Source organism: Acinonyx jubatus, chromosome A2 (genome assembly GCF_027475565.1).
Source record: "Acinonyx jubatus isolate Ajub_Pintada_27869175 chromosome A2, VMU_Ajub_asm_v1.0, whole genome shotgun sequence".
In the NCBI taxonomy this organism is placed as follows: domain Eukaryota; kingdom Metazoa; phylum Chordata; class Mammalia; order Carnivora; family Felidae; genus Acinonyx; species Acinonyx jubatus.
In genome coordinates this window covers 86,626,308-86,637,910 of record NC_069383.1, presented here as the reverse complement: position 1 = coordinate 86,637,910, position 11,603 = coordinate 86,626,308, and the positions used below count along the sequence as shown (strand labels likewise).

Below are 11,603 nucleotides of genomic sequence, written 5' to 3'. Positions count from 1 at the left end.
AATATATGACTATACCAAAATTTATTTTTTATTGCATACCGGTAGACATTTGCATTTTTTTCCAATTTTTCAATATCATAAAGCTGCAGTGGACATCCTTGCACACGTTTCCATGCACACAAATATATTGGGTTTTTTATATATATATAAATCAACCATCGTAATTGTCTCACACATGACAACATAATCATGTGTGAGTATTATACCATTGCACTGATGTTTTCAACTTGTAACTTTTCACAGGAATTTCCCTCATGGAGATGTATAAGCTTCAGTTCTGAAGCATAGGATAATTTAAGGAGTAATCAAATGTGAGTACAGAATTGGAGAGGAAGATAATATGCCTTCAAGAAACTTGGGTTCAATTTAAGGACTGATCTTGCCCCTTTTTCTGTTTCCTTGACATGTAAATGTGTCACTATCCCCCTCATATGGGCTGAGAGCCAACTGAAGTATTTAGCCACTGAATTTAATGCGAGCTTTTGCTAGAAGTACACACATTACCAGTTATTGCCTTGGGAGGAAATAAGTCTCATATGTTTTCATAGTGATTTTAACTTCATTTATTTGCGGTTGCTAGGTACTCATCCATGTGTTAGGTGCTCTGGGTTGTCCAAAGATGAAGTCGTCAGAAGAATTTACAATCCCACGAGGAAGAGATGCTTAGGAACACAATCAGTAGGATTGTGGCATCTGAAATAGACTATTTTCTCCCTTAGGGACACTCAGGAAATGTTTGTCTCCTGCTGTTGATGAATAATTTCAGAGTACTATGGATCATGCTGAAGAAAATGAAATCCTTGCAGCAAGCCAGAGGTACTATGTGGAAAGACCTATCTTCAGCCATCTGGTCCTCCAGGAAAGACTTCACAAGAAGGACAAGATTTCAGATTCCATCGGGGATAAGCTGAAACAGGCATTCACGTATGTTGTGTTTTAACTTTTTCCTTTATTCTGTCATTATGAGAGAAGCAAGGTCAAATGTATAAAGAAAATCTGGTGCAGTGGAGAAAAAACAAAAAGTGAGCACTCAGGATTTGCAGAACTGTCCACGTGGTTCATTCAGGGATAGTATTTGATTGAACCCAGGCTTCATTATGTATTTCACCCTATTTATTAAATTCTGATTATGCTTGCATCTGTTTAATGGTTTATTTAAACACCCGGCTTTCCCATACTCCAGCACCTTCCACACATCCACCTTTTGCCTTCGTCTCTCAGGAATGTTCCAAACTCTCTTTTTTTCCACTCTGATTTCTCCATTTGGCAACATCCTGAATCTAAGTCCCAACCTAGGCTGTCAAGGACAGCATCCTATGACTCTTTGTTTTGGAGACGCTTTCACAGCCATGTTGCAGGCCTGGGAACAGTAATACATGTGTGCCTGACATGTGTGCCTCTCAATAGCTCCCAAGCTTCAAAACCAAACCATTCTAGACCCTTGGGACCACACCTCTGTGCTCTGTGTTCATGTTAGCTTCACAGAGACCCTCCGCTCTAAGTATGACCATCAGGAGAGGTTTAAAATGTATACCCTGGAGTCAGACTCTCCAAGTTTTAATCCTAGTCCCAACCACCTACCAGCTGTGTGCTTCAGTTTCCTGCTCTGTAAAATGGGGATAATAATAGGACTTACATCATAGAGTTACTGGGGATTAAAATCCATTAAGATATGCGAAGTGCAAGGCACGTGGCAAGCAGTATATAAGCATAGCTATTGTTAATACCTTAATGTTCTAAACAAAGAGTGTGGCATCTAATCTAACTTGTTTCACTCAAACTCATGACTCTTGCCACAGTTGCCCCACATTTGCTTCCAGTATCTTCCTAAACCTAATAATCAGATGCTTTGACCACTAAAGACATTATTATATAAAGTACCGTGCGTGCTGTAAGAGTACATTGTCCTTTGAATGGAATAAATTGCTTCCTTGTCACCAGGAGGACTTGGGGCTGCCAGAGTGAGGGAACTCATCTGTCCATGCTCTTATTCAGTGATGTCTTTGATGATGGACATAGAGTGGGAAAAGGACTGACCATGGCCCAGAGCATATTCATGTATCAAAATTAATTGAACTACGTAGGGACTAAATGCAAAGCCTTGGTTTTATCCACCTAATCAAGACAACCAGACACAGAATCCACTACTATACTCCAGTGACAAATGGTGTTTTGAGTTTTCCTAATCAAAGATACTAAAGCACTTCAAATACATATTCATAAAGCTCATAACACATAAATGTCCTTCATTTTATAAGGAAGGGGGAAACTAAATGGGTGGGCCTGCTGGTCAATGGCTCCACCTTCAAAAATTGACCGAAGCAGTAAGTAATTCCCCTACTTTGATTTACACCAACACAGAAAGTACATTTAGGATGTCATCTATTAAAATAATAGCTTCCAGGGTATCCCCATTATTTCAAAACTAAGTTTTTCTTATTTCTCATGGTAAGTTGTAGAGCATTATCATGGAGCCAATTCAGATGTTTCCATTAAAAAAAAAAAAAAAAAAAAAAGGTTGCAAGAAGCTCTTGTTGTTTCTGATCTCCCCCAAGTGGCAAGGTCGTTCTTAGCACCAAATGTGAATTTGTCCTTATTGCGCCAGAATATGAGGAAGGGAAGACACCGTGGTGTGAATTTGGTGGAAATGTTCGTCTTTTTTTTTTTTTTTTGGTCCTCCCAGATGTACTCCTAAGAAGATACGAAATATCATTTATATGTTCCTGCCCATAACTAAGTGGTTGCCCGCGTACAAATTCAAAGAGTATGTATTGGGTGACTTGGTCTCAGGCATAAGCACAGGGGTACTTCAGCTTCCTCAAGGTCAGTAGGTATATTTATTTCTTTTTGTTGTTTCCCTTGCTGTTATCTCTTCAAACAATTGTTGACCGGTTTTTCTGTTTAATTTCATTATGATTGCAAATTCATACTTTTATCATATCATTCTAAAGGAATTTCTCGGGGGCGCCTGGATGGCTCAGTCAGTTGAGTGTCCAGCTTCACCTCAGGTCATGGTCTCACAGTTTGCGTTAGGCCCCGCGTATCGCTGTCCCCGCTATCAGTGCAAAGCCCGTTTTGGATCCTCTGTACTCCTTTCTCGCTGTCCCTCCCCACCGCTCATGGTCTCTCTCTCTCAAAAAGGAATAAACATTAAAAATAATATTAAAATAAAGGATTTTTTCAGAAATAATTAACCCTTTAAAAGCCCAGAGATAGTAGTTATAGAATGTAGTGATACTACTTTGCAGATCAGGACCTTTCGGAACTGACTGCACATGGCCTACTTCTTGCTAGGTTAATCAGTTATTCATTGAACACGTTGTTGGGGTTTTCTTTTTTAAGGTTCTTGACCTATAAATCCATATTCTAATTACAAGGGACTGGGATAGACTGAGTTCCTCTACGTTTGTGTGATTTTATACGTGATATAAGAATTTCAGAAAATGCTCATTTATTCATCTATTCACATGTTTGTCAAGCATCTGCCTGACCCTCCTTTTCCTTGTGAACTAACCATTTGATCAGGCAGAAAGACATCAAACACATAAAAGCACATAAAAATTTGGGGGGTGCTTGAGTGGCTCAGTCATTTGAGTGTCCGACTTTTAATTTCGGCTCAGGTCATGATCCCAGGGTCATGGGATCGAGCCCTGCATCAGCATGGAGCCTGCTTAGGATTTTCTCTCTCTCCCTTTGCCCCTCTCCCTGCTCGTGTTCTTTCTGTCTCTACAATTAAAATAAAAAAAAAATTAAAAGCGCATATTATTTTTTAATTACAAATGATTTAAACACTCTGAAGGAAAATACAGAGTGCTGGAAGATAATAATAGGGGAACCTAACTTGAGTAGCTAAATCACAAAAAGTTCTTTAAGAGAGAGAGAGTTGAGCTGGGTCCTGAAGGATACTTGGGAGGCAGGTAAAGAATGAGAGGAAGTACATTTGAGGCAGAAGGGATAGTATGTGTGAAGACACTTAGGAAAAGAATGGAGTATTTGAAGAAGCAACTGAAAAGCAGCTTGCTAGGGGTGTGGTGGGCTAGGGGACGGTGGCCAGCGAGGTGAGCAGCGGCAGGTCTACGGATCCTTGTTGGCCACTTTTTGGATTTCACTCTGAGGGCACTGAAAGCTATCACCATGCTTTCACTTGGGGTTTCTTTCTAAGAGATCACTGAGACTGCTTTGGGGAGGGGGGGTGGATTTGGTTGGTGAGAGGAGCATCAGAAGGAAAGTAGGGAGACCAATAGAGGTGATAGTGACTCATTGTAGGCAAAAGGTGATAAAGGCTTGAACAGCTTCTAGGTCAGTTGCCAAGAATCTATTCCCTTCTTCAGTTTCACAAAAATTAATTAGCAAATGATCAATTGGTCAAAAGAAAAAAAGTCACTTCCCCTAATGATCATTCAGCTGAATTTTTAATTTTCCAAGTGATTGATTTACCAAATCTTTTAAGCAAAAGCCTTAAACCAGTTTTAGGACATTTTTTCTCATCCATTTTGGCACCAGCACCCCAAAGACAGAGAAGGCGACGGGTTCAAAGGCAGAGGTGGGAGCAGGGAGGGGAACATCCAGGGGCTCAGCAGCATTTGAAACAAGTGAAACTGACCTTTGGTCAATTTGGACAGATAAGGCCACAGGAAGTGATGCAATGAACCCATGTAAACTAACGCTTTGGAGAAATCCTCAGGATTGTGCCAGAAATTTATCTTTGACCTCTTACCCTTCTTCCATTTTGATCTAGGGTGGTGGCTATAAAAATGGAAAGAATTATAAATATATGTGCTATATTTTGTGGTAAAATTCAGCCAGATGGGCTGTTGGATTATTTGGGGGAGAATAGGGAAACAAGGCATGTCAAGAATTACTCTAAGGTTTCTGGGCTGAAGAGTTAGATTGGATGTGAGGACAGTGAGGAAGAAGGATGGTCAAGAATGTCTGAGATTTCTGGTTCCAGCATCTGAGGGCTGGAGGTGCCAATTGCAGACATAATAAAGGCTGAAGGAGGAATGGATTTGAAGGGTGAGTTTGAACATGTTAAATTTGAAACACTTGGGAGATAGAGACATGGACAGTGCATGTTAATATTTAAAATACGGGCTCAAAAGAGAGGTGTGGGCTCAGATGTCAGTCTGGGGATCTTTGACATATGGGGAACATTTAAACCATGGCAGTAGACAAGGCCACCCAAGAAGAGAATGTGGAACAAAAGAGGAGGGAGCCAAGATCAAGTTTTGTCCAATATTGAAAACCAAATGAAGAAGGAGGAACCAGCAAAAGAGACTGAAAAAGCATCTGGAAAGGAGAAAGGAGAACCAGGAGACTGTGGTATTGCAGAAAGGAAGAAATAATTTCAAAACAAGGAATTATCCAGTAGGTCAAACACTAAGAGGTGTAAGTCATCCCACAAACAACTTTGTATGGAAAAGATATTTTTCTGCCCATCACTAGTCAATGAAGATGGATAAATATGAAAAACAAAATGTAGCACAGATAGAAATCCAAGAGATACTAAGTTAATTGCTTGTGGTTGATACATTATTAGTAAAAGGATTTTGTTAAGCATTGAATTAACTGATTCATTAATTTATCTCTAATTTATTTAAAGTCCCTCTGGGAGCGCCCAGATGGCTCAGTCAGTTAAGCATCTGACTGTAGAGCTGGGCTCAGGTCATGATTTCGCGGTTCCTGAGATCGAGCCCCATGATGGACTCTGTGCTGACAGATTGGGATTTTGTCTCTCCCTCCCCCTCCCTCCCTCCCTCTCTCTCTCTCCCTCTCTCCTCTCTCCCTCCCTCCCTCCCTCCTTCCCTCCTTCCCTCCCTCTCTCCCTCTCTCTCTCCCTCTCTCTCAAAATGAATAAACATTAAATAAATAAAGTCCCTCTAAAACGATTGTAAAGGAGAGGGAAATGGTGTAAACTAGCAAGGACAAAGAAAATGGGAGAGGAGACACTGTGGAGCAGGAAAAAAAAAGATGGCTAGTGATGGACAAGGGACAATGGAATTATCAGTGGAAGAAGCTGGTATTTCGGTGTGTGCCTTGTAGAACGTTGGGAAATTGGCAGCGCTGAGTATTGTCTAAGGTGAGAGGCAGATGGCTAGAAGCAAGAGGATGTGTTGAAAGTCTGTATAATAATTAGCACACACATAGAGACCCAGGTGCCCACACCGGCACCATGCTGTGGTTGGAAGGGTGAAAACCATGAAAGATGGTCAGGGGGAATTAAGTCTACACACTGAGCTGTGCGCTAGTGAGGGCTCTTCCTTGCCCTGTGCACCTCAGAAGAGCCTCCAAGATCTTGCAGCCCAAAGTAAATGATGAGCTGCCCCCAGAGATAGTGACAATTGGGCGTTCCCCAACCAAGATGCCTACGGTTCATCCAATGGCACAGTAAAGCCCATCAATAAATGAACTGGCCAATGCACATGAGGCTTCAAGGAAGAAAACAAACAGAAAGAAGACCATTGGGTACATAATTAGTGGAGAAGGCAAAATAAAACATTTGTTCTGTAATATCCTCAGCAAGGTGTAAAAACAGATCGAATCCATGAGATGAGAACAGGATGTGATTTTAGAAAGGGTCTTCAGAGAACAACAAAGAGCTCATAGAAATTAACAACATAACTAGAATAAAATAGTCAAGAGCTGGAAGATAGAGGAAATCTCCTGGAAATAGAAGTAAACTATGAATACATGAGCAGTAAGAAAGACAAGAACACCAGGGGATCAGGCCTGGTATTCCATCATCTACTGGCAGTTCCAGAAAGAAGAGGTTAAACATAAGAGACTATCGAAGAGTATTTTCAAAGTTGAAGTACATGAGTTTTCTGACTGAAAACCACCCAGTACCCAGCAGAATAAATAAAAAATAAAATTAGACACACCATAATAAAATATCAGAAGACTGGAATAAATAGAAGATCTCAAAACTTTTTAAAAAGCAAAAAAATTCACATCATAGTGATATAACAAAGAGGCTGAAAAAACAGAACAGAAAGCCTATAGTTTACATCTGAAGCTGATAAATGAAGAATAACATGGAGTGCCTGGGTGGCTCAGTCGAGCGTCCAACTCTTGGTTTCGGCTCAGGTCATGATCCCAGAGTTGTGGGATCAAGCCCCACATTGGGCTTCATGCTGAGCGTGGAGCCTGCTTGGGACTCTGTTTCTTCTCCCTCTGCCCCTCTCCCTCTCTCACTGTTGCTCCTTCTAAAATTAAAACCACAGGGGCGCCTGGGTGGCGCAGTCGGTTAAGCGTCCGACTTCAGCCAGGTCACAATCTCGCGGTCCGTGAGTTCAAGCCCCGCGTCCCGCTCTGGGCTGATGGCTCAGAGCCTGGAGCCTGTTTCCGATTCTGTGTCTCCCTCTCTCTCTGCCCCTCCCCCGTTTATGCTCTGTCTGTCTCTGTCCCAAAGAAAATAAATAAATGTTGAAAAAAAAATTAAAAAAAATAAATAAAACAAACCACAGCAATGCCAACACATGATTTACAGTAAGGTTTCTCAACCCCGCATCATACTGGTAGCAGCCCCCCACCCTCAGTCAGTCATGATAATAAAAAAAAATGTCTCCTGACATTGCCAGATGTCCCTTGGGGGGAAAATCCTCTCAGTTAAGACCTGCTGATTTAGAGAGATGAGATAAATGGTAGAAAAACAGCTTGGGGCACCTGGGTGGCTCAGGCAGTTAAGCGTCCGACTTTGGCTCAGGTCATCATCTCGCGGTTCGTGAATTCAAGCCCCACGTTGGGCTCTATGCTGACAGCTCAGAGCCTGGAACCTACTTTAGATTCTGTGTGTGCCTCTCTCTGCCCCTCCACCACTCACACTCTGTCTCTCTCTTTCAAAAATAAATGTTTAAAAAAAAAGAAAGGCAAAAAGAAAAACAGCTAAGCAACTTGGAAGCGAGTGCCTCTGGGTAGCAGAACCTGGAGGCAAGACAGAAGAGACTCGACTTTTCTTCAGAGCCATTTAGTACTGCTTGGGTTTTTAAACTATGGACATATGTTCTTTTGAAATAAAAATTAGAACATAGAAATTTGGTGTTTTAAAAAAGACAACATTAAAATGACCATATTGTTACATGTGGAGGAGGGATGCTTCCCCAACTCTTCTCTTGCTAAAATTTTTTCTCCACAACATGACAATGCATAAAGTGAATTTTCTAGTTGTCCAGGATGTTTGGGTAAGGTCCCTGAGCTGAGAACAAAGGGTGTTTATTGTCTCCACATTCTGAATACCAGACCATCTATGCCAAACTGTGAGTGAATGACACCAAACTGTCTCTTTAGTGCGTCACTTCAATAAGATATATGAGGGGACCAGGTATTATGATAATCTATTTGGAATGAGAATTTTCTAGGGAGAGGTGAAAGCACTATCTGTTTCTCCTCCACTGAAAGTCGAGGAAGGAGGGACTGCAAGAGAACCACTCAGAGCACGGGACACATGTCCCCTCGAGTTTTGGGGGGTTGTTGCTAATTATTGCAAGAAAACAAAATCTACAGGTAAAAGGGCATAAACCTCCCATGTAGACAGAATGGAGAACCGGTGGTCATGGCCTGCACTTCCAAAGTTTCTTGGGGTACAGGTGTCAGGCTTTCCCATTGGATAAGTGAGTGCCCCGGAAGGTCACCTGGCTTGGCTCATTTGGAAGGTACCTGCCCGAGACAACTGCCTACAGAGGAGCATATGGCAGCAGAGAGAACCTGGAAAAGGTGTAAGAACTGGAAGCTGGGAGTTCCTTATTGAAAAGGGATTCCCCCCCCCCCCAGAAAACACAAAAACACCCCATTAGAGAAGCAGCCAGCATTTGGCCATCAACACAGATTATAACTACACCGGTCAAGTAAGACTATCTGCCCTCATCTGGATTGGGAAAGAACAAAACAGAAAAGATCCACCCCCTGCCAAAGAGATGACGAGGAAAATTGTCTCAGCCCAGGAGGAGGATTGGGATGGAATGATGGACAGGTGAAGACACATCTGCTTAAGTTAACATGGCTTTCACCTCTTCATCATACACAACGGAGAGAAAAGTGCCTATAGCCCTCTGATTTCTAATGATCTCTCCATTTCTGTTTGGTTTTAATCCCACAGGGTTAGCCTTTGCAATGCTGGCTGCCGTGCCTCCGGTGTTTGGCCTGTACTCTTCATTTTATCCTGTTATCATGTATTGTTTTTTTGGAACCTCCAGACATGTATCCATAGGTAAGAGCTTAGCGTTGCTATTTTAGTACCGTTCTGTTTGGATCTCCGAGCTCTGCAGTGTGCCAAAGAAATAGTGTGTTTGTTACCAGAACCTCTGCTTAATAATAACTTTTGTTACTGCATACTGCCTTAGAAGAATACACTGCCCCCCCTCCAGATTTCTAGAACTAATAGCTTTCTTACGATCTTGGTGTAAAGGAAAAAGGCAATTTTCTTGTGTAAAAAGAGCAAATTGTTGAAATTTGTGAGATCTTTAGCTCATAATACAATTTGCTTGTATCTGATTTTTCTTTTTGTTTATTAGTGGCATTGCATGTTCCCAATTTCTATGCACATATTGCATTTTCATCCTATTTTAGGCTCTGGATTGTACATGATTTTTCCCAGTATATTTAGGATAAGATTTATACAGATTTTGTTAAGTGTTGTTGCTGCATGAGGCTGCCACCAGCAACACATACACGATGTTTTCAGTGGCTGGTGCCGGGTAAAAAATAGCCCCCACACCACCCCAAATTTAGCAGCTTAAAATACTGGTTTCATTATCTTGCACGGTTCCCATAGGTCAAGACTTGGGAAGTGCTCATCTGGGCAGTTCTGGCTCAGGGTCTGTGGTGCAGATTCAGAGCGGAAGCTTCTCTCCACGTGGTTTCCTAATTGAGCTCTCGCACACTCAGGGCCCCAGCACGCGCAACTATTACAGCCGTCAGCTGCATCACTGCATCACCACATGTTCCCTGGCCTCAGAAACCACACAGTATCATTTGGCCGCATTCTTTTCGCAACTAGCATGTCACAAGTCCATCCAGATTCAAGGAGAGAGGAATTAGCCTACCTCTTAATGGGCAAATGTCCAGGTTCTAGAAGAGTCCATGGGATGGAAGATATCATCGTGGTCATGTTTAGAGAATATGATCTGTACATACACAGCTTACACATAAACCAGGAACAGAGGCCTAAGGAGAGCAGGGCAGTTTTATGTCAGTGATGAGTTAGTGACCTCACCTGTGTCTCCTTGCGTACCGGCCACAGCCATGTGAGATATGCTCAGCATGATTTCCCTAATGCTTCATCGTTTTCAGGTCCATTCGCTGTTATTAGCCTAATGATTGGTGGTGTGGCTGTTCGATTAGTACCAGATGATATAGTTATTCCAGGAGGGGTAAATGCAACCAATGGTACGGAAGCAAGAGATGCCTTGAGAGTGAAAGTCGCCATGTCCGTGACCTTACTTTCAGGAATCATCCAGGTAGTATTCACTGATAGAGAAATGGGCTGTCATTTGTTCATTTGATAGATACCTTTTGAGCCCTTGTGGCTGGTCTACGTGGTGGGCAAGGTCAGCCAGCCAAGGTCCTGAGATCAGGGTTCCAAGCGTTCAGGAACACTACTCCCCTGCATGCCTTCCTTAAGGTGGTATATATTAGGAACTAGCAAGCTTCAGTTGCATACTTTAAAGATTCCAAAAAGCAAGAAAAGTTTAAAGCAGGACTGATTAGTAATTAGTAATCTCTTATATGCTTGAAAGGAGCAGGAGGTGACCTTGACCCAAACATGCCCCCAGTTCTGAAGAGCAGGGAAAATATGAGTGTGCCCTCTGCTCTATGGGGCTGCAAGCCACTGCAAACCTTCCCTTGTTTTCTGCATAACCACTGATTTGCGAACCACTTAACTGCTACAGATGCAAGGTTGCAGTGTTAGAAAATGGTCCAGAAAGAACTTGTGTATGTTTTCTGTTGGTTTTAACTTCCTGATCTATCACATGATTTATTTGTTTCTTTGTCATTAAAAAAAAAAAAAAAAAAAGTTTTGCCTAGGTGTCTGTAGGTTTGGATTTGTGGCCATATATCTTACGGAGCCCCTGGTCCGTGGGTTTACCACCGCGGCTGCTGTGCACGTCTTCACCTCCATGTTAAAATACCTGTTTGGAGTTAAAACAAAGCGGTACAGTGGGATCTTTTCAGTGGTGTATGTAAGTAAGCTACTTCCTGACTTACTGCTACTTCTTTTTCCCCTCTGTATTTGCCCCTTCTCTTTTGTATCTCTTTTCCTTTCAAGGCTCACTTTTCTTTTTTCCAAGAATTAAAATAAAATGGAAAAGATTTCATTATTCTAAGACTTTTCTGAGAACCCTACAAGGGGAATTAAATCTTAAAGTCCCATTTTATTAATATGTGATACCTCACAAGGAATTTTTTATTAGATCTTTACTTGGTGACTGCCCCTTCACCTTAATTAGCTGAAGAGACCGCTTTTTCCTAGAACCAAATTGTGTTGTCTTTGGGAACTAACATGATTTAAAGGCATTATGCAAGAACACATCTCTCTGAAACTGCTTACTCTAGCAGGCAAAAAAAAAAAAAAAATAAGTAAATCTATAAAAGATTTAACTAACACA

The 11,603-nt window shown here is 41.8% G+C and overlaps 1 protein-coding gene across 2 annotated transcripts in view; it reads left to right on the top strand.

Annotated features, from left to right (window-relative positions):
* The first annotated feature begins 242 nt into the window (after positions 1 to 242).
* The window catches only part of SLC26A5 (solute carrier family 26 member 5), a 28,671-nt gene continuing 17,310 nt past the window's right edge, over positions 243 to 11,603 (top strand). Inside the window, exons 1-6 of one of the 2 annotated variants that reach the window (XM_027071728.2) lie at positions 243 to 311; positions 720 to 924; positions 2,684 to 2,823; positions 9,095 to 9,205; positions 10,288 to 10,454; positions 11,013 to 11,177. In XM_027071728.2, the coding sequence (XP_026927529.1) occupies positions 773 to 924; positions 2,684 to 2,823; positions 9,095 to 9,205; positions 10,288 to 10,454; positions 11,013 to 11,177 (735 nt within the window). In that variant the 5' untranslated portion in view covers positions 243 to 311; positions 720 to 772. The other variant, XM_027071729.2, reaches the window with a different exon arrangement.